The following is a 22046-nucleotide window of genomic DNA, read 5'->3' on the forward strand; positions in this document are numbered from 1 at the left end:
AGAGGCCATTGTTATCATAGGAGGTGACAGCTCCATGCCTGTTATCGCCCCTAAAGACCTTCCAGTGGGACAAGATGTGGAGGTGGAAGACACTGATATTGATGATCCTGACCCTTTGTAGGCCTAGGCTAATGTGTGCGTTTATGTCTTGGTTTTCAACAAAAAAGTATTAAAGAGTTAAAAAAAATTAATAGAAAAAAAGCTTATAAGGATATAAAGAAAATCTTTTTGTACAGCTATATAATGTGTTTGTGTTGTAAGTGAAGTGTTATTACAAAAGAGTAAAAACATTTTAAAAAGTTTAAACTTTTTTTTTTGAGACTGAGTCTCGCTCTGTCTCCAGGCTGGAGTGTAGTGGTGTGATCCCAGCTCACTGCAACCTCTGCCTCCCCGGTTCAAGTGATTCTCCTGCCTCAGCTTCCTGAGTAGCTGGGACTATAGGTGCCTGCCACCATGCCTGGCTAATTTTTTTGTATTTTTAATAGAGTCGGGGTTTCACCACGTTGGCCAGGATGGTCTCGATCTCTTGACCTCGTGATCCGCCCGCCTTGGCCTCCCAAAGTGCTGGGACTACAGGCGTAAGCCACCACGCCTGGCTCCAGTTTAAATGTTTATAAAGTAAAAATGTTAGAGTAAGCTAAGGTTAGTTTATTATTGAAGAAAAAAATTTTAATTAATTAGTGTAGCTTAAGTGTGTAGTGCTTATAAAGACTGCAGTAGTGTACAGTAATGTCCTAGATCTTCACATTCACTCACCACTTACTCACTGACTCACCCAGAGCAATTTCCAGTCTTGCAAGCTCCATTTATTTATGGTAAGTACTCTATACAAGCATATGTTTAAAAAAATCTTTTATACTATAGTTTTAGTGTACTTTTCTATGTTTGGATACACAAATACTTGTCATTGTGCTTTAACTGTGCACAGTAGGCCATACAGTGACATGCTGTACAGGTTTGTAGACCAGGAAGAATGGGTTATGCCACATAGCTTAGGTGTGTAGGAGGCTGTAGGTGTGTGGGTCTGTAGGTGTGTACCATCTAGGTTTGTGTAAGTTCACTCCATGATGTTCCTACAATGAAGAAATCACCTAACATGCATTTCTCGGAAACTATCTTCATCATTAAGCAACATGATTGTATTTATGAAACACAACACATACAAAATGACTATCTTGTAATGATTCCTCTGAGACTACAGGTTACAGATTTCAGCCAATAATGGGACAACTTTTCCTTTAAATTTCCATAGAACTCTTGGATGGTGTGATTCATTTACATCACTAATTATAGCTAACATTATTCTGTGTTCGTATTCACTATTTACTTTAATAATTTGGTCCCAATTATTTTAAAAGAGCAAGTTGGAAGACAGTCTCATATCTGACACAGTAAATGGAAGAACAATAGTTCATTGATTCTACTATTGTTTCCACTCATCCATATGAACAGCCCAGTCGGCTCCCAATAGTGTCTCCCTGCCAGGTTGCATTAATAATGCAAATTAATATAAGTAATAGTTGATTATATTCCATTTACGAGTACTATGATTGGTTATGCCTGCATACAGAAAAATTCCAGTTTCGATTACAGATTCTTTTCTCACAATTTTTTCAGGGTTATTGTATTCTCTAAAATAAATTATTGATTTAATATCTCTTACCACGTTCAAGATTTCACTTACATCTCCAGCTATGCTTCTGGTCCCTATCTAGACTTACGTTAAGAAGTAAACATAAAGTAAAAAGATGTGAGTAAAACACCTTGCATTTGTCTGCTTTTGTTAGTGATTTAGAAAAGCCTTAATTCAAATTACAATTTTATACCATTCTTAACCCATAATAGTTTGTAATCCAAGTTACAACATAGCCCAGTAATTTTGCCTGATGAGCCAAAGGCAGTTAAAAACCAAATTCTTTTTCTGGTTTTTAATATGTAAACTGATGTTCATAAAATTTTCATTTCACATACTTAACATATCTCGCAAAGTTTAAATCACTGAAATAACATGGAAAATATATCATTGATTAATTTTCAGTCTGAGTGTGAAAAACTACACTAGTATGGACAAATGGACTTTTGCAAAAACAGAATCAAGACAGTGAACAATGCCTTCTTGAGCCAGGAAAAAATGCAAGTCTTTGCATGTTAAAATACAAGAATGTTTTGTGTCCTATCTACATTCATCTTTAGCTATCATTATATATTTAAGGTATGGGCATCATACTGTGCTAGTATCATTCTATTGGCTTAACAAAAGGTTTTATTTTAAAAGTTCTCCTAGTCAATGTACTTTTTAAAATACACTTTATTTATTTATTTGAGACGGAGTCTCACTCCGTCACCCAGGAGTGCAGTGGCGCAGTCTCAGCTTCTCAGCTCACTGCAACCTCTGCTTCTCAGTTTCAAGTGATTCTCATGCCTCAGCCTCCCGAGCAGCTGGGATTACAGGCACATGCCACCACATCTGGTTAATTTTTATATTTTTTGTTAGAGATGGGGTTTTGCCATGTTGGCCAGGCTGGTCTTGAACTCCTGACCTCAGGTGATCCACCCGCCTCGGCCTCCCAAAGTGTTGGGATTACAGATGTGAGCCACCACATCCGGTCGACTTAGTTTTTTATAACAGTTTGTATTTATAGAAAAAGAGAAGACAGCATCAAGTTCTCATATATATCCTCTCCTAGTTTCTCCTGTTATTAACATCTTATGTTAGTATGGTTCATTTGTTACAGTTCATGTGATACATTATTAATTAAAGTTCATGGTTTAGTCAGATTTCCTTAGTTTTCACCTAATGTTCTTTTTCTGCTCCAGCACCCTATCCGGTTACCACATTACACTTGTCATGTCCTCTTCAGCTCCTCCTGGGTGTGGCAGTTTCCCTGACTTTCCATGTTTTGATGACCCTGAAAGTTTTGAGGAGCACCATCAAGTGTTTCATAGGATGCCCCTCTGAATTTGTCTCATTTCTCATGATTAGACTAAGGTTATGGGTTGTGGAAGGACAGCCAGCTCAATGTAATTTTCTTAAGACAAATTTGATACGTATGGAGATGAAAACACACCTAGATTTCACCAAACTGTTGTCATGGATATAAACTTAAGTATCATTTTTAGTATTATGTCTCTGCTGTATAATTAGAGGCAGAAAAGAATATGATTTTCAAAAGGTTGGCTTTAAAAAAACTGAGAGGTAGAGACCGGGCGCAGTGGCTCATGCTTGTAATCCCAGCACTTTGGGAGGCCGAGGCGGGCAGATCACGAGGTCAAGAGATCAAGACCGTTCTGGCCAACATGGTGAAACCCTGTCTCTACTAAAAGTATGAAAATTAGCCGGGTGTGGTGGCGGGAGCCTGTAGAACCAGCTACTCGGGAGGCTGAGGCAGGAGAATTGCTTGAACCTGGGAGGCAGAGGTTGCAGTGAGCTGAGATCGCGCCACTACACTCCAGCCTGGTGACAGAGCGAGACTCTGTCTCAAAATAAAATAAAATTAAAAAAAAAATAAAAAAAGAGGAAGATAACATCATAACAATAGCAAACAGTAGTCACTTTAATTTGCTTTCCCAAATAAGCACATTCTTTACAAATTAAAATTATGATAGAAAGCCAGACAAAATGCATAAGTAATACATACATAGCTAAATTTCATATACCTTCAGAGGAAAAATTTGGGGTTTATGTAAATAAGTATCACTCCAGTATATCTATCTTTTCAAAGCATATTTTCACATTTTTGTCTGCCAAATAAACAATAAAAAAGGATTTTGCAGGATTCTTTGAGCCTATGGGTCAAAAATAGCCCATCATAAATCCTTAGAAAATTTACAGTAGGCAAATAATTCTCCACTGAACAGCAGTTCTCAACTTTAGTGTGTATCAGATTCACCTGAAGGGACTGTTCAAACACAGATTCCTGGGTGCTATGCCCCAGTTTCTGATTTGGTGGGTCTGGGGTGGAGTCTGAGTGTCCATTTTTAACAAGCTCCAGTGATGCTGATGTTGTCGGTCTGAGGCACATCATGAAAACCCCTTTCTGGCCAGGCGCGGTGGCTTACGCCTATAATCCCAGCACTTCGGAAGGCCGAGGCGGGTGGATCATGAGGTCAGAAGTTCGAGACCAGCCTGGCCAACATGGTGAAACCCCATCTCTACTAAAAATACAAAAATCACATGGGTGTGGTGGCGGGCACCTGTAGTCCCAGCTACTCGGGAGGCTGAGGCAAGAGAATCACTTGAACCTGGGAGGCGGAGGTTGCAGTGAGCCGAGATCTTGCCACTGTACTCTAACCTGGGTGACAAGGCAAGACTCCGTCTCAAAAAAAAAAAAAAAGAAAAAAAAAAAAAAAGAAAAGCACTTTCCCTGATGCTTTACCATCCAGGAAACTACACTTATTAAGTGCCTATGATTTTTATTTTATTTTTATTTTTTTGAGACACAGTCACGCTCTGTCACCCAGGCTGGAGTGCAGTGGGGCAATCTCGGCTCACTGCAAGCTCTACCTCCTGGGTTCATGCCATTCTCCTGCCTCAGTCTCCTGAGTAGCTAGGACTACAGGTGCCTGCCACACCTGGCTAATTTTTTTTTTATATTTTTAGTAGAGACGAGCCAGGATGGTCTCGATCTCCTGACCTTGTGATCCGCCCACCTTGGCCTCCCAAAGTGCTGGGATTACAGGCGTGAGCCACCGCACCTGGTGCAAGTGCCTATGATTATTAAGGTGTTATACATATATTACCTTATCTAATCATAGAATCTGATGTCAGTATGATTGCTCCTTTTATAAATGGGAATCTGACACTTGGAGAGGAGAAAATGGGATGAGCAGCAAAACTACAATTTGGATCTCTTTCTAACACCCATGTTTTCCTGAACAATGTACTGTTTCTAGTTGATAAAGGAGGGAAATGTATGCATCCTTGCCATGCTCATTTGAAAACAGACAACATATCTAAAGATGTATAGAGTAATTGGTTCAGGTCCCAGGGCGTTAACAGTTAAAGGACAGTGATTCTAGGAACCCGGCAAAGACTCAGGGTCGTGAAGAGGATTCACTTATCTCAGAAATGAAATAATCACAGGTGATGTGAACTTAGTGTGTAACTAACAAAATAGGAAGAATATGTTTAATATAGTATGGCATATTCCTTAATTACAATTATTTTATTATTTCTTACAGAAAACATACAAATAAAAGTCCTTAAAAGAATAATCTCATTTAAATATAAAGCATCATTCTAGATGTCTGCCAGTGTATACTACATTACTAATGTATTCTAGATGTCTGCCAGTGTATACTACATTACTAATCAACCACTATTTACTCTGAAATTGAGGTAACACAGCCTGAGGCAACAAAATGCTCTGAGAGTTACTGAAACGTTTATCTCCTTTCACAGAGCAAATCAAAAGCAATGACATTACACAACAAAATAAGCAATTTAAGTTTTAAGAAAAGTGGTACATGATACAGTAAATAGATTGCCAAAAATGAAATTGCCAATAACATAAATTTCTCTCACTTTGTTATATTGTATATAAAAAAGGACACTAAGCGGCAAAATTATCCAACTGCAGACCTAAAATACTTAACGAGGTCTAAACTTCAGAGTGACAAAAACACCCGCCCAACTCTGTGTCTCTATCAAAACAAATATATTATGTAAGAAAGAGTCCCCTTTAAATATATATATGTATATATAGCCATGTTATACTGTTAATTAAACCCACAGTTCTATTTATTTAAATAAGAATTAAATAAACTGCCCAAATGCTTATTTTCATTTCACAAAACATAAAGTATTTCAAATCACAACTTCAGGGTGGTATACTAAATACACTGGTTCCTTAGACAGCATCAACAAGCATATTTTTAAGAATATATTTTCATCTATAGGCCAGGTAAAGTTTTATTAAATGATAAACATTTTTTAACAGTGCAGAAATACAAGTTTCAAAAACAAATACATTCAGAAGATCTGCTGTTCAAATAATATTTTTTCAAAACCAGGTGGAGGCGTATGATAAAATTCACTGAACTGGCAATCCAAAATTGCACTGTCATCAACTAAAGGATACAAAAAGAAAGAAAATAAATTAGAAACAAACACTTTAATTTGAATGAATACATAATTATAAAATAAAATAAACTGTCTCCATAATACTACAATATTAATAGGTAAGAAGAATAAATATATCTGCTGTCCCTGATACAAAACATAATCCTATGGGTAAAAACAGCCACAACAAAAATCAAAATCTGTCAAAAACATTGGAAGGATATATATAAAAATATTATTAATTCTCTCAAGAGGATGTGAATATGAGTAATTTTTTTCTTATTTGCTTATCTGTATTTTCTCAATTGTATACAATTAAGATATATATATTTTTTAAATGTTTAACTTTGGAAAAGTATAGATTCACAGGAAGTTGCAAAAATGTTAAGAGTCCAGTGCACCCTTTGTCCAGTTTGCCCCAGCGGTAACATCTTACATAACTACAGCTCAACATCCAAACCAGGAAACTGACACTGGCGCACTACTGTGAACTAGACTGCAGGCCTTACTCAGCTTCAAAATGTTTTTACCAGCATTTACTCAAGAGAAATGAATGTGTATATCCAAAGACATATTTTCAAATGTTCACGATAGCTTTATTTGTAATCGCCCCACACTGGAAACAAGCCTAATGTCCATCAACTGGTGAAGGATAAAGAAATTGTGATATATCCACACAGTGCTACACTTCTCAGCAATAAAAACTGATGAATTATTGATATATGCTACAGCATAAATGAATCTTCAAATAATTCTGCTGAGTGAAAGAAGCCAGACCAAAAGAAAAGACCATATGATTTTGTTAATATAATACTCCAGAAAATGCAGGCTAATCTGTAGTGACAGAAAGCAGATCAGTGGTTGTTTGGTTGGGGCTGGGGTAGGGAGAGGTGAGTAGGATATAAAAGGCAGAAGGAAACCTTTGGGGTGGTGAGTATGTTCATTAACTTGACCCCGGTGATGACAAAACAAAACATGACCGTAAAGCAAAGCAAGTAAATAATTAGCACTGCCATCCAACAGTGATTACTCCCCCTGGGAGAGGAATGTAGCTGTGGTGCGGGCTGCATCTGGGCCAAGAAAATGTTCTATTTCTTGATCTAAGTCGTAATAATGTGGGTGTTCACTCGATAGCTATTTTTTTTTTTTTTTTTGAGACGAAGTCTCGCTCTGTTGCCCAGGCTGGAGTGCAGTGGCTGGATCTCAGCTCACTGCAAGCTCTGCCTCCCGGGTTTATGCCATTCTCCTGCCTCAGCCTCCCGAGTAGCTGGGACTACAGGCACCCGCCACTTCGCCTGGCTAGTTTTTTGTATTTTTTTAGTAGAGATGGGGTTTCTTCATGTTAGCCAGGATGGTCTCGATCTCCTGACCTCGTGATCTGCCCGTCTCGGCCTCCCAAAGTGCTGGGATTACAGGCTTGAGCCACCGCGCCTGGCCAATAGCTATTTGTTAAATTGCACATATAAGTTTAATGCACGTTACTATATACTTTATATTTCAGCATAAATGCAGAAAAAATGTAAATACTGGATTTGATATTCATGAAGTCACTAGTGATTTTAACAAGGGTGGTTTCAATGAGTGGTGTAATGGCAGCCGGATGGGGTTGGAGAACAAACGAACAATAACAATAAAGGTGTCAAATGCTCTACCCCCTGAGCTAGTCAAGTAATCTATACAAGAAACCCCCTGTGACACCAGTTTACCTGTGTAACAAACCCTCACAGGTACCCCCTAACCTAAATGTTAAAAAAAAAAAAAAAAAAAGAAACAAAAACAATAAAGATGGCGGATGTAGGTTATTCTAGAAGAAATGTGGCCATCCGGGGAAGGGGAAACACAGGACTAGTGAGGGATGCATGCCCAAAGAAGGGTGTTTGGGATGGGACTCAATGTTTATAAGCAGTGAAAAGGGAGGCCCATGACATGAGATATCAATGAAAAAACTGTCAAAGTGACATTCCAGAGTTGGGGAGTTTGGAACCCAGACTACAGATAAGAGGGTCTGCAACATGCAGAGCACCACTTCTGAGATGAGATGGAAAGAAGGCAGGACTGGACCTGAAGAGAGAGGGAAGCTGGAGTTCACTTGTGATCGTCTGTTTTTTGTAAAGTAGAAGGCAAGGCATTTTCAAAGGATGAATAGAGAATGCAAGAAGCACAGAATGCACAGACATGCACAAAGAATTGCTGAAAATTATTGAGAACTCAGATTAGGCTGGAAGTCGTAACTTTTTTTGTTTGTTTGTTTTTGTCTTTTTTTTTGAGACGGAGTCTCGCTCTATCACCCAGGCTGGAGGGCAGTGGTGCGATCTCGGCTCACTGCAAACTCCGCCTCCTGGATTCACGCCATTCTCCTGTCTCAGCCTCCTGAGGAGCTGGGACTACAGGCGCCCGCCACTACGCCCGGCTAATTTTTTGTATTTTTACTAGAGATGGGGTTTCATCGTGTTAGCCAGGATGGTCTTGATCTCCTGACCTCGTGATCTGCCCACCTCGGCCTCCCAAAGTGCTGGGATTACAGGCGTGAGCCACCGTGCCCGGCCAGGAAGTCATAACTTTGTAACCACACTTCTTCAATGTTATGCAGTCTTTTTCTCTCTATAGGTTAAGTGTAAGAAGAGACAAAATGAATGATTGGATTGATCAAGGATTAGGGATAGAAGGCAAAAGGGTAAGGGGATTTAAGTTTCATGTTTATCTTTGACAAGATCAGGCTATTAAAATACTTGGTTTAATTGGACTGATTTATGAGTTCAATTTACGAAATATAATTTAGTATCTATAACCTTAGTACATTACAAATAATGCTGAATAAAAGAAACAGCTTAGAGCATTAAACTTATTTGCTACAGTTAACTTGTATAACTCACTCTACTGATATTTATTTTATTTCTCAGGCTAACCTATTTCAAATATCAAGCTAAATTTCCATTTACTCAAGTAAATAAAAGAATTGCTCTTAGGCTTACCCAATATGCAACACTAAACTGAGTTTTAAAATACACATTTACATGCAAGGACACAGAAGGTAAAATGACTGAAAAGTAATTTTAGGAGAAAAGAAGGCTAATGAAAACCTTAAACTAAAAGGTAATCACAAGCTTTGGCTATTATCATATTATTATTTATATCTGTTATTGTATATTTCTGACATCCCAGTTTGTCATCATTGATACTGCTATTTTAATTTTATTTTGCTTTTGAGACAGGGTCTTACTCTGGTGCCAAGGCTGGAGTGCAGTGGCATGATCACTGCTCACAGGAGACTTGATCTCCCACGCTCAAGAGATCCTCTCAGCTCAGCCTCCCAAGTAGCTGGAACTACAGGCACGCACAACTACACCTGGATAATTTTAAAATTTTTTGTAGAGACGGGTTCTCATTATGTTGCTCAAGGCTGGTTCTCAACTCCTGGACTCGAGCAACCCTCTTACCTCAGCCTCCCAAAGTGCTGGGATTACAGGCATGAGTTATTGCACCAGTGCTGCTTTTACAGTAAACTACAAAACATTTAATTAGTTCTTTTTTTTTTTTTTGAGATGGAGTCTTGCTCTGTCACCCCAGCTGGAGCACAGTGGTATGATCTCGGCTCACTGCAACCTCTGCCTCCTGGGTTCAAGCGATTCTTCTGCCTCACCCTCCTGAGGAGTTGCGATTACAGGTGTGTGCCATCACACCCGGTTTCACCATGTTGGTCAGGCTAGTCTTGAACTCCTGACCTCAAATGACCCACCTGTCTCGGCCTCCCAAACTGCTGGAATTACAGCCTTGAGCCACTGTGCCTGGCGTAATTAGTTCTTTTTCTTCCCTTTTTTTTTTTTTTTTTTTTTGTGGAGACGAAGTCTTGCTCTGTCACCCAGGCTGGAGTGCAATGGCACGATCTCAGCTCACTGCAACCTCCAGCTCCCGGGTTCAAGCGATTTTCCTGTCTCAGCCTCCCATGTAACTGGGATTACAGGAGTGCACTACCATGCCTGGCTAATTTTTTATGTTTTTACTAGAGATAGGGTTTCACGATGTTGGCTAGGCTGGTCTCAAACTCCTGACCTCAAGTGATCCTTCGGCTTCGGCCTCTCAAAGTGTTGGGATTATAGGTGTGAGCCACCTTGCCGGTCCTAATTAGTTCTTATTATAACCCAAATTTAAGAACTTAAATGAGAAAATATTTTTAGACTTACTAAAACTACAGGCAGAAAAATCATATACCTGTTTATTTAAAGTTGATGATATAAAATAGGCTGGGCAGTGACTCATGCCTGTAATCCCAGCACTTTGGGAGGTCGAGGTGGGCAGATCACTTGAACTCAGGAGTTGGAGATCAGCCTGGCCAACATGGTGAAACCCTGTCTCTAGCAAAAATACAAAAGTTGGCCAGGCGCTCATGCCTATAATCCCAGCACTTTGGAAAGCCAAGGCAAGCAGATCACGAGGTCAAGAGATCGAGACCACGCTCGCTGGCCAACATGGTGAAACCCCCTCTCTACTAAAAATACAAAAATGAGCTGGGCGTGGTGGTGCGCGCCTGTAGTCCCATCTACTCAGGAGGCTGAGGCAGGAGAACCGCTTCAACCCGGGAGGCAGAGGTTTCAGTGAGCCGAGATCGCGCCACTGCACTCCAGCCTGGTGACGGAGCGAGATTCTGTCTCAAAACAAAACAAAACAAAACAAAAAAACCCAAAAGTTAGCAGGGCGTGGTGATACACACCTGTAATCCCAGCTACTCTGGCGGCTGAGGCACGAGAATAGCTTGAACCCAGGAGGTGGAGGCAGCAGTGAGCCGAGATCACAACATTGCACTCCAGTCTGGGTGACAGAGCGAGACACTCTGTCTCAAAAAAAAAAAAAAAAAAAAAAAGTTGATAATATAAAAAATGAAGCAGAATGGATAAAGACATTGTGGTTATGTTTTTCTAAAAAAAAAGAGAGAAAGAGAGAGAGCTTTTTTTAGAGATATGAATAAAACATTTATGAATAAAATTATATATTATCTGGCATTTGCCTCAAAATAATCCAAGGAGGGTAAGTGAAGAACAATAGCAGCGTTGGGGGTTGGGGGGGTGTAGATGAAACTCAACTGGCTCCAAGTTGATAACTGTTTGAAGCTGGCTGATGGGTATATGAGGGTTTATTATACTATTCTTTTTACTTTTGTACATGTTTGGAATTTTCTATAATAAAAATTAAGGTAGGCCAGATGTGGTGGTTCATGCCTGTAATCCCAATAGTGGTGCACACTTGTAGTCCCAGCTACTGGGGTTGCTGAGGCAGGAGGATTGCTTGAACCCAGGAGTTTGAGGCTGCAGTGAGCTGTGATCGAGCCACTGCACTCCAGCCTGGGGGACAGAGCAAGACTCTGTTGCAAAATAAAAAAAAAAAAAAATTAAAGTAATTAAGTGGTATAGAGTCATCTCTCAAGTAGCCCAAGTCTTGGAGGGACACACTTGTATAGAAATAATAGCACTTATACATATGCGACTACCAAAGCAAAACAATCAGTATGAAACTATTCCAAGTCACTACTTCCCTCAGAAAAGTGTTAACGTTTAGGGAATTTTGCAAAGGTTATTAATGCACAGTCTACATAAAATTCCCATCTCTAATTCCAAAATATTATTTATAATTATGTTTCCTGGTCATGCAATCATTCCCAATAACTTGCAGAAAAAAATTTCTAAATTCAGTAAAGCTTTTTCAAACTTTCTAAAACATAAAACTACATGTTGAAAAAGGGAGTATGATTATTGCATATTTAAGTATAATCATTGTAGTTAGCAAGTTTTTTTTAAATACATGGGGAACAGAAACTATCCTTAATCTTGCAAAGTGGGATTGTAATATCCTACTGACTACATTCCATATAAAAAGGTCCTTATGGCCGGGCATGGTGACTCACGCCTGTAATCCCAGCACTTTGGGAGGCCAAGGCGGGTGGATCATCTGAGGTCAGGAGTTCAAGACCAGCCTGGCTAACATGGTGAAACCCCATTTCTACTAAAAATACAAAAAGTAGCCAGGCATGGTGGCAGGCACCTGTAATCCCAGCTACTCGAGAGGCTGAGGCAGGAGAATCTCTTGAACCCAGGAAGTGGAGGTTGCAGTGAGCCGAGATTGTGCCACTGTACTCCGGGCTGGGTGAAGAGTGAGACTCCATCTCAAACAATAAATAAATAAATAAAATAAAAAGGTCCTTATTAACAGTGTGTCCAGATTTCTAGATGATAGCTATAAAAGTAACATACATGCTGATATGGTTTGGCTGTGTCCCCACTCAAATCTCATCTTGAATTATAGTTCCCATATTCCCCACGTGTTGTGGAGGGACCCGGTGGGAGGTAATTGAATCATGGGGGTGGTTACGTTCATGCTGTTCTTGTAATAGTGAGTGAGTTCTCTCAAGATCTGATGGTTTTATAAGGGGCTTTCCCCCACTTCGCTCAATCTTCTCCTTCCCACTGCTATGTGAAGAAGGATGTGTTTGCTTCCCCTTCTGCCATGATTGTAAGTTTCCTGAGGCCTCCCCAGCTCTGCAGAACTGTGAGTCAATTAAACCTCTTTCCTTTAGAAATTACCCAGTCTTGGGTATGTGTTTATAGCAGTATGAAAATGGACTGATACACATGCCAAACAAAAGTTTATATCTAATAATACACTAGAAATATTTCAGCTTACCATAAACAACTGGATACACTGTCCCTCGTATACCTGATGCTGGACAATGCATGTTTTTTCCATTCAAGTATACATTTAACTCAACATGGTCATATGTAATACCCTAGGAAGGAAAAAACAGAAATGTTCCATAAAAGCTGAGCTGTCAGAAAGCATTGACTGGGAAGTATGGAAACACAAAAAGCTAAGCATAGGTTGACAACGATTTTCATTAAGGGTTGACAATTTGGTAGAATTCTACTTGAACTGAGCTAAAAAAATTAGCAGTGATTATGAGGGGGGATAAAGTCAGGTAACATCCCAAGAGTCCACATTAGAGGTAAAAGATTAAGGTAAAACTGAACTAGGATTCAGTTTAAATCCTAGAATTATATTTGTATAATCTGGATTTTATATTTTGAATGCTAAGATAATGTAAGTACTACATACCATGAATAGATAAAACTTTCACACTCATACAGAAAACACTGCTCTCTCTCTACAGAATTTGATCTTAAGAAGGAAAAACAAAGGTTTTTATCACTGTCAGGACTTACTACCTGTCACTGTTTTCAAATTGTGAAGAAACATCTCTATACAATTTATTTCCAGAAGGAAATAACACATTTCTACATCTCTTTACCCTGGTTTCAAATTTGTCAAGTGTATAATCAAGGAAAAGCTGGTGTTTACAACTGAATAAAATTGGTAATTAGTTTCAAGTTAAAAAATAGAAAAATAACAGCTCAAATGATCTAAAAAACAATGTAATAAAAATTAATCGGTACACTATTGATGGCAAAAATCACAATTAGTGATATTAATAATAATTGTTAAAATGCTAGAAAAGACTTAGCCCATATTATATACCAATAGTGCTACTATTCTAGGCAGTTCATATTTACTCATTTAATCCCCACAAGAAGACAGTATTATTATCCCCATTTTACAGATGAGGTAGCTAAAGCACAGAAAGATTAAGTAATTTACCTAAGGCTGCACAGCTAGGAAGTGGAAAAGTTGTGATTTAAATCCATGCAGTATGATTTCAGAATACTTGCTCTTAATCACAATACCTCTCTCTAAATCACCATGCCTCTCTTTAAACACTTGTTCTTAATCACCATATCTCTCTTTAAAACTTTATACAATAGCTACTGATAACAAAAAGAGATCTTTCCCTTGAAAGACAGCAGAGATCTTTCAATAGAGACGTCATCATAGACCAACAAGCAAACCACTTCAAGGATTTCAGGATTTCTGACTGTAGAAAAATTCTACCAAGTTAAAAGCTTTTTAGAGGTAAAAAAGATTTTATAGATCATCTTAGTCTTAATTCTCTCTCTTTAAAAGCAAGACAGCAAAAGCCCAGAGAAGCTAATGTGGTAAGTGCTATGAAAGATTATCAATTCTTAGCAAAGCCAGGGTTAACTTAAACAATTATTAATAATTAAGGAATATTGAGAAAGATAAATAGTACATAGATTGCCTTTGTTTCACTTTAGTTTGTGTCTTTAGATATAGTAATAAAGCTAACTGATGGCTGGGATTCACTTTTCTAATGAAAAAGTCTGTTTTCATTTTAAAAAACAAAAACTTAATTACATAAAAAAAGAAAGTATGTTACTCTCATTATGGGACTACCAGAAATCTAGCAGTTCACATCAGTGAGGCTGTAATCCAGGCACCTTCATCCCCCAGTGGCCGATCGCAAACAAACAAGTTTTGTTTTTGTTTTTGAGAGAGTCTCGTTCTGTCACCTGGGCTGGAATGCAATGGCATGATGTCGGCTCACCGCAACCTCCGCTTCCCGGGTTCAGGAGATTCTCCTGCCTCAGCCTCCCAAGTAGCTGGGATTACAGGCGCCCGCCACCATGCCTGGCTAATTTTTGTATTTTTAGTAGAGATGGCATTTCACCATGTTGGCCAGGCTGGTCTTGAACTCCTGACCTCAAATGATCTGCCCGCCTTGGCCTCCCAAAGTGCGGAGATTACAGGTGTGAGCCACCGCACCCAGCATCAAACAAGCAAGTATTAAACCCAAGCCTGCAGCAGCAAGATCCCAGTACCAAAGAAGAGAGGAAGGATGTGAGAAGTCCCACCTCCAGTATAGTTTAGTTCAAGTATTTTCTTTCCTTTTTTTTTTTGAGACTAGGTCTCACTCTGTCGCCCAGGCTGGAATGCAGTGGTATGATCTTGGCTCAGTGTGATACGCCCGCCTCAGCCTCCCAAAGTGCTGGGATTACAGGCATGTGCCACTGTGATGGGCCAGTTCAAGTATTTTCTAACCTAATCTATTCTATGATGAAGAAACTGGGTTTGACTCTGCCAAAATAATAGCAAAATATACTGTATGCTCTATGTCTTCATTAATAATTGTGTGCAGGTTACTGAACAGATTCTGAAATTAGACTGCTTCAGGTACGATCTTGGTTTTTGTTTTTGTTTTTGAGACAAGGTCTTGCTCTGTGGCCCACACTGGGTGGAGTGCAGCGGCAGGATCATGGCTCACTGCCGCCTTTATCTCCTGGGCTGAAGCGTTTCTCTCACCTCAGCCTTCCAAGTAGTTGGAACTACAGCGGCACGCCACTATGCCCAGCTAATTTTCTTTTTAAATTTTATTTATTTATTTATTTATTTATTTATTTATAGAGATGGGGTCTCACTATGTTTCCCAGGCTGGTCTCAAATTCCTGAGCTCAAGGGATCCTTCTGCCTTGGCCTCTCAAAGTGCTAGGATTACAGGCATAAGCCATAGTACCTGGCCAAGCTATATAGTCTCATAATTAACTCACATAAGAAGTTACTTAACTTCTCTTAATCTGTAAAATGGGGATAATACTACCACTACTGTAATGGGCACGGTGGCTCACGCCTGTAATCTCAGGACTCTGGGAGGCCGAGGCGGGTAGATCACCTGAGATCAGGAGTTCCAGACCAGCCTGACCAACATGGCAAAACCCTGTCTCTACTAAAAACACAAAAAAATTAGCCAGGAGTGGTGGCAGGCACCTGTAATCACAGCTACTTGAGACTGAGGCAGGAGAATTGCTTGAACCTGGGAGGGGAAGCTTGCAGTGAGCTGAGATTGCACCATTGCACGTCAGCTGGGCAACAAGAGCAAAAATCCATCTCAAAAAAAAAAAATAATAATAATAATAATACCTATTTCAAAAGGCCATTATGAGCATTAAACAATTTAATCCTTGCCAGGCACTTAGAACAGTGCCCATAATAAATACTTAGGTCTGGGCATGGTGGCTCATGCCTGTAATCCCAGCACTTTGGGAGGCCAAGGTGGGCGGATCACGAGGTCAGGAGTTCGAGACCAGCCTGTCCAATATGGTAAAACCCCATCTCTACTAAAAAATACAAAAATTTAGCCAGGCATGGTGGCACGCACCTGTAGTGCCAGCTACTCTAGAGGCTGAGACAGGAGCATTGCTTGAATCCAGGAGGTGGAGGCTGCAGTGAGCCAAGATGGCGCCACTGCAATCCAGCCTGGGCAACAGAGTGAGACTCCATCTCAAAAAATAAATAAATAAATAAATAAATAAATAAAGGCTTAGAAGTGTTCGTTATTGTTATTATTAGAGTGTTTATAAGACTTCTCTAAAATTAAACTGATAAATGCATGTTAAAATGAAATTTGAACTTTTCAGAATTATATGTATAAGGAGAAAGTAGGCCGGGCACGGTGGCTTACACCTGTAATCCCAGCACTTTGGGAGGCCAAGGCAGGCAGATCATGAGGTCAGGAGTTGGAGACCATCCTGGCAAACATGGTGAAACCCCGTCTCTAGTGAAAAAATAACAAAAAATTAGCCAGGTGTGGTGGCGGGTGCCTGTAGTCCCAGCTACTCAGGAGGCTGAGGCAGGAGAATGGTATGAACCTGGGAGGTGGAGCTTGCAGTGAGCTGAGATCATGCCACTGCACTCTAGCCTGGGCGACAGAGCGAGACTCCGTCTCAAAAAAAAAAAAAAAAAAAAGAAAAAGGAGAAAGTAAGCATAAACTGTGTCATGTGTCTCTTTCTAGTTCTGTAGCAGGCTGTGCTGTACTGGGTGATAATCATATGAATATAATCATATAATCATTTGGTTAGATGTTCAGAGCTTATTTTTCTTGATTTCTCCTCAGAGAATGGTACATGACTTTAATTCTAAACACATGAGAATGCTTTTCCTCTCTTATAATCCATTCTACTTATTCCATGCCACCGTTAACAATTTGGTAAAATTTGTTCTCCAGTGTTTGAACTAGGAAGATAAAGTTAAAATGGCAGGGTAATGTTTTTCTTTTCTTGGCTCTGCATGTATTTCATAGTTTTAGTTCTCCTTTTATGAGAATAAGCATGAAAACTTGAAGTCTAATTTAACGACACTGACAGACTAAAAGTGGCATTCTTCAGTCTGTCACATTATGCTATCAGACATTACAATGAATGAAATGAGATAGGAAGGCAGGTAGAAGTTTCAGTTCATCAACAAAGAAAAACATTTGTTACTGATTATCCTTTCTTATGTTTGAATTTCATCTTTTAGGGTAAACAGGTTGACAGCATCAACTTGACTTCAAGATTCTCTTTCAAGAAATCACCATTTGAATAAGGTTGTTCCATATTATGGGCATCTGGTAATGATCTACAAATACAGAACCAGCTATTCAAAAAGAATGGGGAAAAGCAGATTTTTTGAATGGCTTATGCCTTTCATCTCATTTTTTCTTTAGTAAATTCCGGAAAAAAACTTCCAACAATTAAAAACTTACTGTTGTTCATATTTTTTAAATTGCAAAAAAGAGAAGAAAGATCAGGCCATAATTAAAAATCTTAATTTCCACACCTTTCTTCATTCTTTCTAAAATACTGTACTTTTTTATAATTAATTAACCTGGATTTCTCTTATCTGTATCATCTTATTAGAAACTTTCTCTCATGATTCACGGATTCCTCTCAACTTGATATCAGAATTGAGAACCCAAGGTTCGGTGTACAATGGCACCTCGGCTCAAGGAGACTCCAGGACTCTGTTCTCAATCAGTAGCCTGACCTCAGTGGATAGGGAGGGGTTTTGGATATGCAGTGTGGGAGGAAGTATCTGGAAAAGACAGAAAGAAATCTTTGGATTACATTTTCAATGTGCTAGCTTTGTAAAGAGTTAAATATAGCCAGTTAGGAGTAAAAACAGAAAAGTCTTAATAACATGTAACTTTTACTATCCTCTGCTTTCCAAAAAAGAAAAACTTTTCTACAATCAAGCTTTAGGATTTTGAGTTCTGTTCTCTGAAGAGTTTAATTAGGTTAAGTTTAATGAAGATGAACATTTCTGATAAAATGCTGTAATTCTCTAACAGAATTTCATAACAAATTAAGAAATAAATGTGTGGCTAGGTGCGGTGGCTCTGGCCTGTAATCCTAGCACTTTGGGAGGCGGAGGCCGGTGGATCACTTGAGGTCAGGAGTTCGAGACCAGCCTGGCCAACATGGCGAAACCCCATCTCTACTAAAAATACAAAAAAATCAGCCGGGCATGGTGGTGTGTGCCTGTAATCCCAGCTACTCAGAAGGCTGAGGCAGGAGAATAGCTTGAACTTGGGAGGTGGAGGTTGCAGTGAGCCAAAATCATAACACTGCACTACAGCCTAGGTGACAGAGCAAGACTCTAAGAAAAACAAAACAAAACAAAACAAAACAAAATCCAAGAAATAAATGTGAACATTTTCCCTAAGAGATATCCAGCCTCAAAAATATCTAGCATTTTCTAATATAAGCTTCAGCAAACCAAACTTAGAATTGTGGGCCAAGGTTTCTCTAATGTGAGAGAAACAGGAATGTGTGGTCAGCAGCCAGCCTGTCATTAATTCTCCAGAGTAGAAATAAGGGTTCACACTGATTTTCCTGGCCAGTGGCAGCTCTAAAAAGGAGGGGGCACTTGAGTAGGGCACAACATCTATACCAAGTGCTCTCCTGGAAAATGCACCATCTCATTAGATCCAATTCCATTGCTTTGGAATTCAAACCACAAACTCCCAGGCAAAGCTGTAGATACTAAAAGCAGTTCAAGTTTCGTCATTTACAGTGGAAAGCAACTCCATGAAGGAACTCACCACCACGTCTCCTTCCTGTGGAAGACTGTTTGCTGGCAGCCTATTTTTCTCTTCATTGTTGTGGTAAAGGGCTCCATCATTTCTCATCACCAGACTGTGCACATCTCGGCCAAGAGGAATCTGATTCAAGTTAACCTTCTGAGTTGCAACACCAATACCCCAGATTCCTAAAAATATAATAGTTTAAATGCCCTCAAAATCTGAAGACTACAACCATAAACAGAGTTATTTTAAAAGGGAGTATAAACTTTTTAAAGGAAGTACTGTATTATCACTAAATTGTTTTCTATTACTCTTTAAAAAAAATCTTCTTTTAAAAGTAGTTTGCACCAGCCTGGGCAACATGCCCAAACCCTGTCTCTATAAAAAATACAAAAATTAGCTGGACATGTGAGCATGTGCCTGTAACCCCAGCTACTTAGGAGGCTGAGGTGGGAGGATTGTTTGAGCCAGGGAAGTTGAGGTTGCAGTGATCCATGACCATTCCACTGCACTCCAGCCTGAGCAACAGAGCCAGACCCTGTCTCAATAAATAAATAAAATAAAATAAAATAAAATAAAGTAAAAGTAGTTTGCAAACCATACTATGTTCTCCACAGATGTAATGCAGCCTAGGAGATAAGAGAGTGGGCCCTGGAATTGTGCAAATGAAGATTAAATCTTGACTCTGCTATGTCATCTTGTGCAAATTACCTAACCTCTCTTTGTTCCCTTATCTGTGAACTGAGGATTCTAACAGTACTCACCTCACAAGGTTATGAAAACATACAAGATAATTCAAGTAAAGCACTTGGAACAGTGTAAGTACTCCAAAACATGAGTAAGTAAAGCACACAATAAGTATTCAGAAAATGCTAGCTGTCATCATCATCATTATTATTCTCTCAAAAAGATATTTAAAAAGCTACACATTGAATTTAAATGGCCTGGAATTCAATTTCAAGCTCTCCCTCTGAAAAGTGGGAATATACTGTCTTCAGTTTTTACATCTACAATGAGTGACAAACAATATATGCCATAAGCAATATCATGGAAAGGAGAAATTAACAATAAGGTGTAAAATCATTTTCTTACCCAGTATTTGAAGCCACCATACCCAGCTAATTTTTCTTTTCTTTGTAGAGATGGGGTTGTGCTATGTTGCTCAGGCTGGTCTCAAACTCCTGGCCTTGAGCAATCCTCCTGCCTTAGCCTCTCAAAGCGCTGGAATTACAGGTGTAAGCCACCATGCCCCACTGAAAATCATCATTTAAAACTAAGTTAGAGCTAGGCACGGTGGCTTGAGCCTGTAGTCTCAGCTACTGGGGAGGCTGAGGCAGGAGTACTGCTTGAGCCTAGAAGCTCAAGGCTGCACTGAGCTATAATCATGCCACTGCACTCCAGCGTGGGTGACAGAGCAAGACCCCATCTATAAATAAATAAATAAGTAAAACTAATTTAGAAAATAAGCCCTAGGGGGAAATTTCATATCATTCAAGGCTAGTCAAGTAATAGTAAGATTCATTTACTCCACTCTCATTTTCCTATTATCTACCTATATTACTGATGCAGTATTTCACTAGAAGTTTATTTACAATAAAGTTTTTTTTTTTTTTTTTTTTTTTTTTGAGACAGTCTTGTACTGTCGCCCAGGCTGGAGTGCAGTGGCATGATCTTGGCTCACTGTAACCTCCGCCTCCTGGGTTCAAGCGATTCTCCTGCCTCAGCCTCCCAAGTAGCTGGGATTACAGGTGCCCACCACCACGCCCGGCTAATTTTTTGTACTTTTAGTAGAAACGGGGTTTCACTGTGTTGGCCAGACTGGTCTCAAATGCCTGACCTTGCAATCCATCCCCTCAGCCTCCCAAAGTGCTGGATTACAGGTGTGAGCCACCATGCCCAGCCACTTTTTTTTTTTTTTTTTTTTTTTTTGAGATGGAGTCTCACTCTGTTGCCCGGGCTGCAGCACAGTGGTACAGTCTCAGCTCACAGAAGCCTCCACCTTCCGGGTTCAGGTAATTCTCCTGCCTCAGCCTCCCGAGTAACTGGGACTACGGGTGCCCACCACCATGCCTGGATGATTTTTGTATCTTTAGTAGAGATGGGGTTTCACCATGTTGGCCAGGCTGATCTTGAACTCCTGGCCTCAGGTGATTCGCCCACCTTGGCCTCCCAAAGTTGTTGGGATTACAGGCATAAGCCACCATGCCCCACCACTTTACAATAAAGCTTTTATTTAAAAAGTTTTCCCATATACAATACAGACACAGTTAACTAACCTATTACAATCACATAGAATTGCTTTACAGTTCAAGAAACTCCATAAATTTTAAAAAGAGAAATATAGACTGTAGACTTCTATCTGAATTCTGAATTTGATGACTGCTTCAAAACACTGAATCAGGGTATCTTAATAACTGAGTTAAGAGAAAAACTCTGGCTCACGCCTGTAATCCCAACACTTTGGGAGGCCGAGGAGGGCAGATCGTGAGATCGGGAGTTTGAGATCAGCGTGACCAACATGGTGAAACCCCCGTCTCTACTAAGAATATAAAAATGAGCCGGGCGTGGTGGCGCATCCGTGTAATCCCAGCTACTCAAGAGGCTGAGGCAGGAGAATCGCCTGAACCCGGGAGGTGGAGGTTGCAGTGAGCCGAGATTGCGCTACTGCACTCCAGCCTGGGCAACAGAGCAAGACTCTGTCTCAAAAAAGAAAAAAAAAAAAAAAAAGAAAAACTCAGAATCAACAGATTGACTTTAATCCTAAGATAAATAGCAACAGTATATGCTGCTTATATGTTTGACCTTATATGCTTGACCAAACGAGAGGGTTCATCTGGATCCCATTAAAAATACTAGTGTCTTATATTTATACAGCATGTCTTGTCTTAAAACACTTTCATACAAAGAGTTCCCGTGAGGCAGAAAGGGCAGCATCTGTAATACCCATTTTATAGATAAGAAAACTGAACCTGGCCGGGCGCGGTGGCTCAAGCCTGTAATCCCAGCACTTTGGGAGGCCAAGACGGGCGGATCACGAGGTCAGGAGATTGAGACCATCCTGGCTCACACGGTGAAACCCCGCCTCTACTAAAAATACAAAAAAAACCAAAAAAACAAAAAAACAAAAACTAGCCAGGTGAGGTGGCCGGCGCCTGTAGTCCCAGCTACTCGGGAGGTGGAGGCAGGACAATGGTGTAAACCCGGGAGGCGGAGCTTGCAGTGAGCTGAGATCCGGCCACTGTACT

General features: G+C 39.8%; 2 protein-coding genes across 2 annotated transcripts in view; both read right to left on the reverse strand.

Moving 5' to 3' along the window:
* The window catches only part of KPNA3 (karyopherin subunit alpha 3), a 1032760-nt gene that overhangs the window by 206990 nt on the left and 803724 nt on the right, over positions 1-22046 (reverse strand). The window lies entirely within an intron of this gene.
* Positions 5374-22046, reverse strand: part of SPRYD7 (SPRY domain containing 7) — a 496951-nt gene continuing 480278 nt past the window's right edge. The window contains exons 4-6 of the mRNA XM_050766379.1: positions 18820-18986; positions 12734-12836; positions 5374-6069 (exon numbers count right to left, since the gene is read on the reverse strand). Of these exons, the coding sequence (XP_050622336.1) occupies positions 5972-6069; positions 12734-12836; positions 18820-18986 (368 nt within the window). The 3' untranslated portion in view covers positions 5374-5971. The remainder of the gene's footprint in view (positions 6070-12733; positions 12837-18819; positions 18987-22046) is intronic.

Source organism: Macaca thibetana, chromosome 17 (assembly GCF_024542745.1).
Source record: "Macaca thibetana thibetana isolate TM-01 chromosome 17, ASM2454274v1, whole genome shotgun sequence".
Lineage (NCBI taxonomy): Eukaryota > Metazoa > Chordata > Mammalia > Primates > Cercopithecidae > Macaca > Macaca thibetana.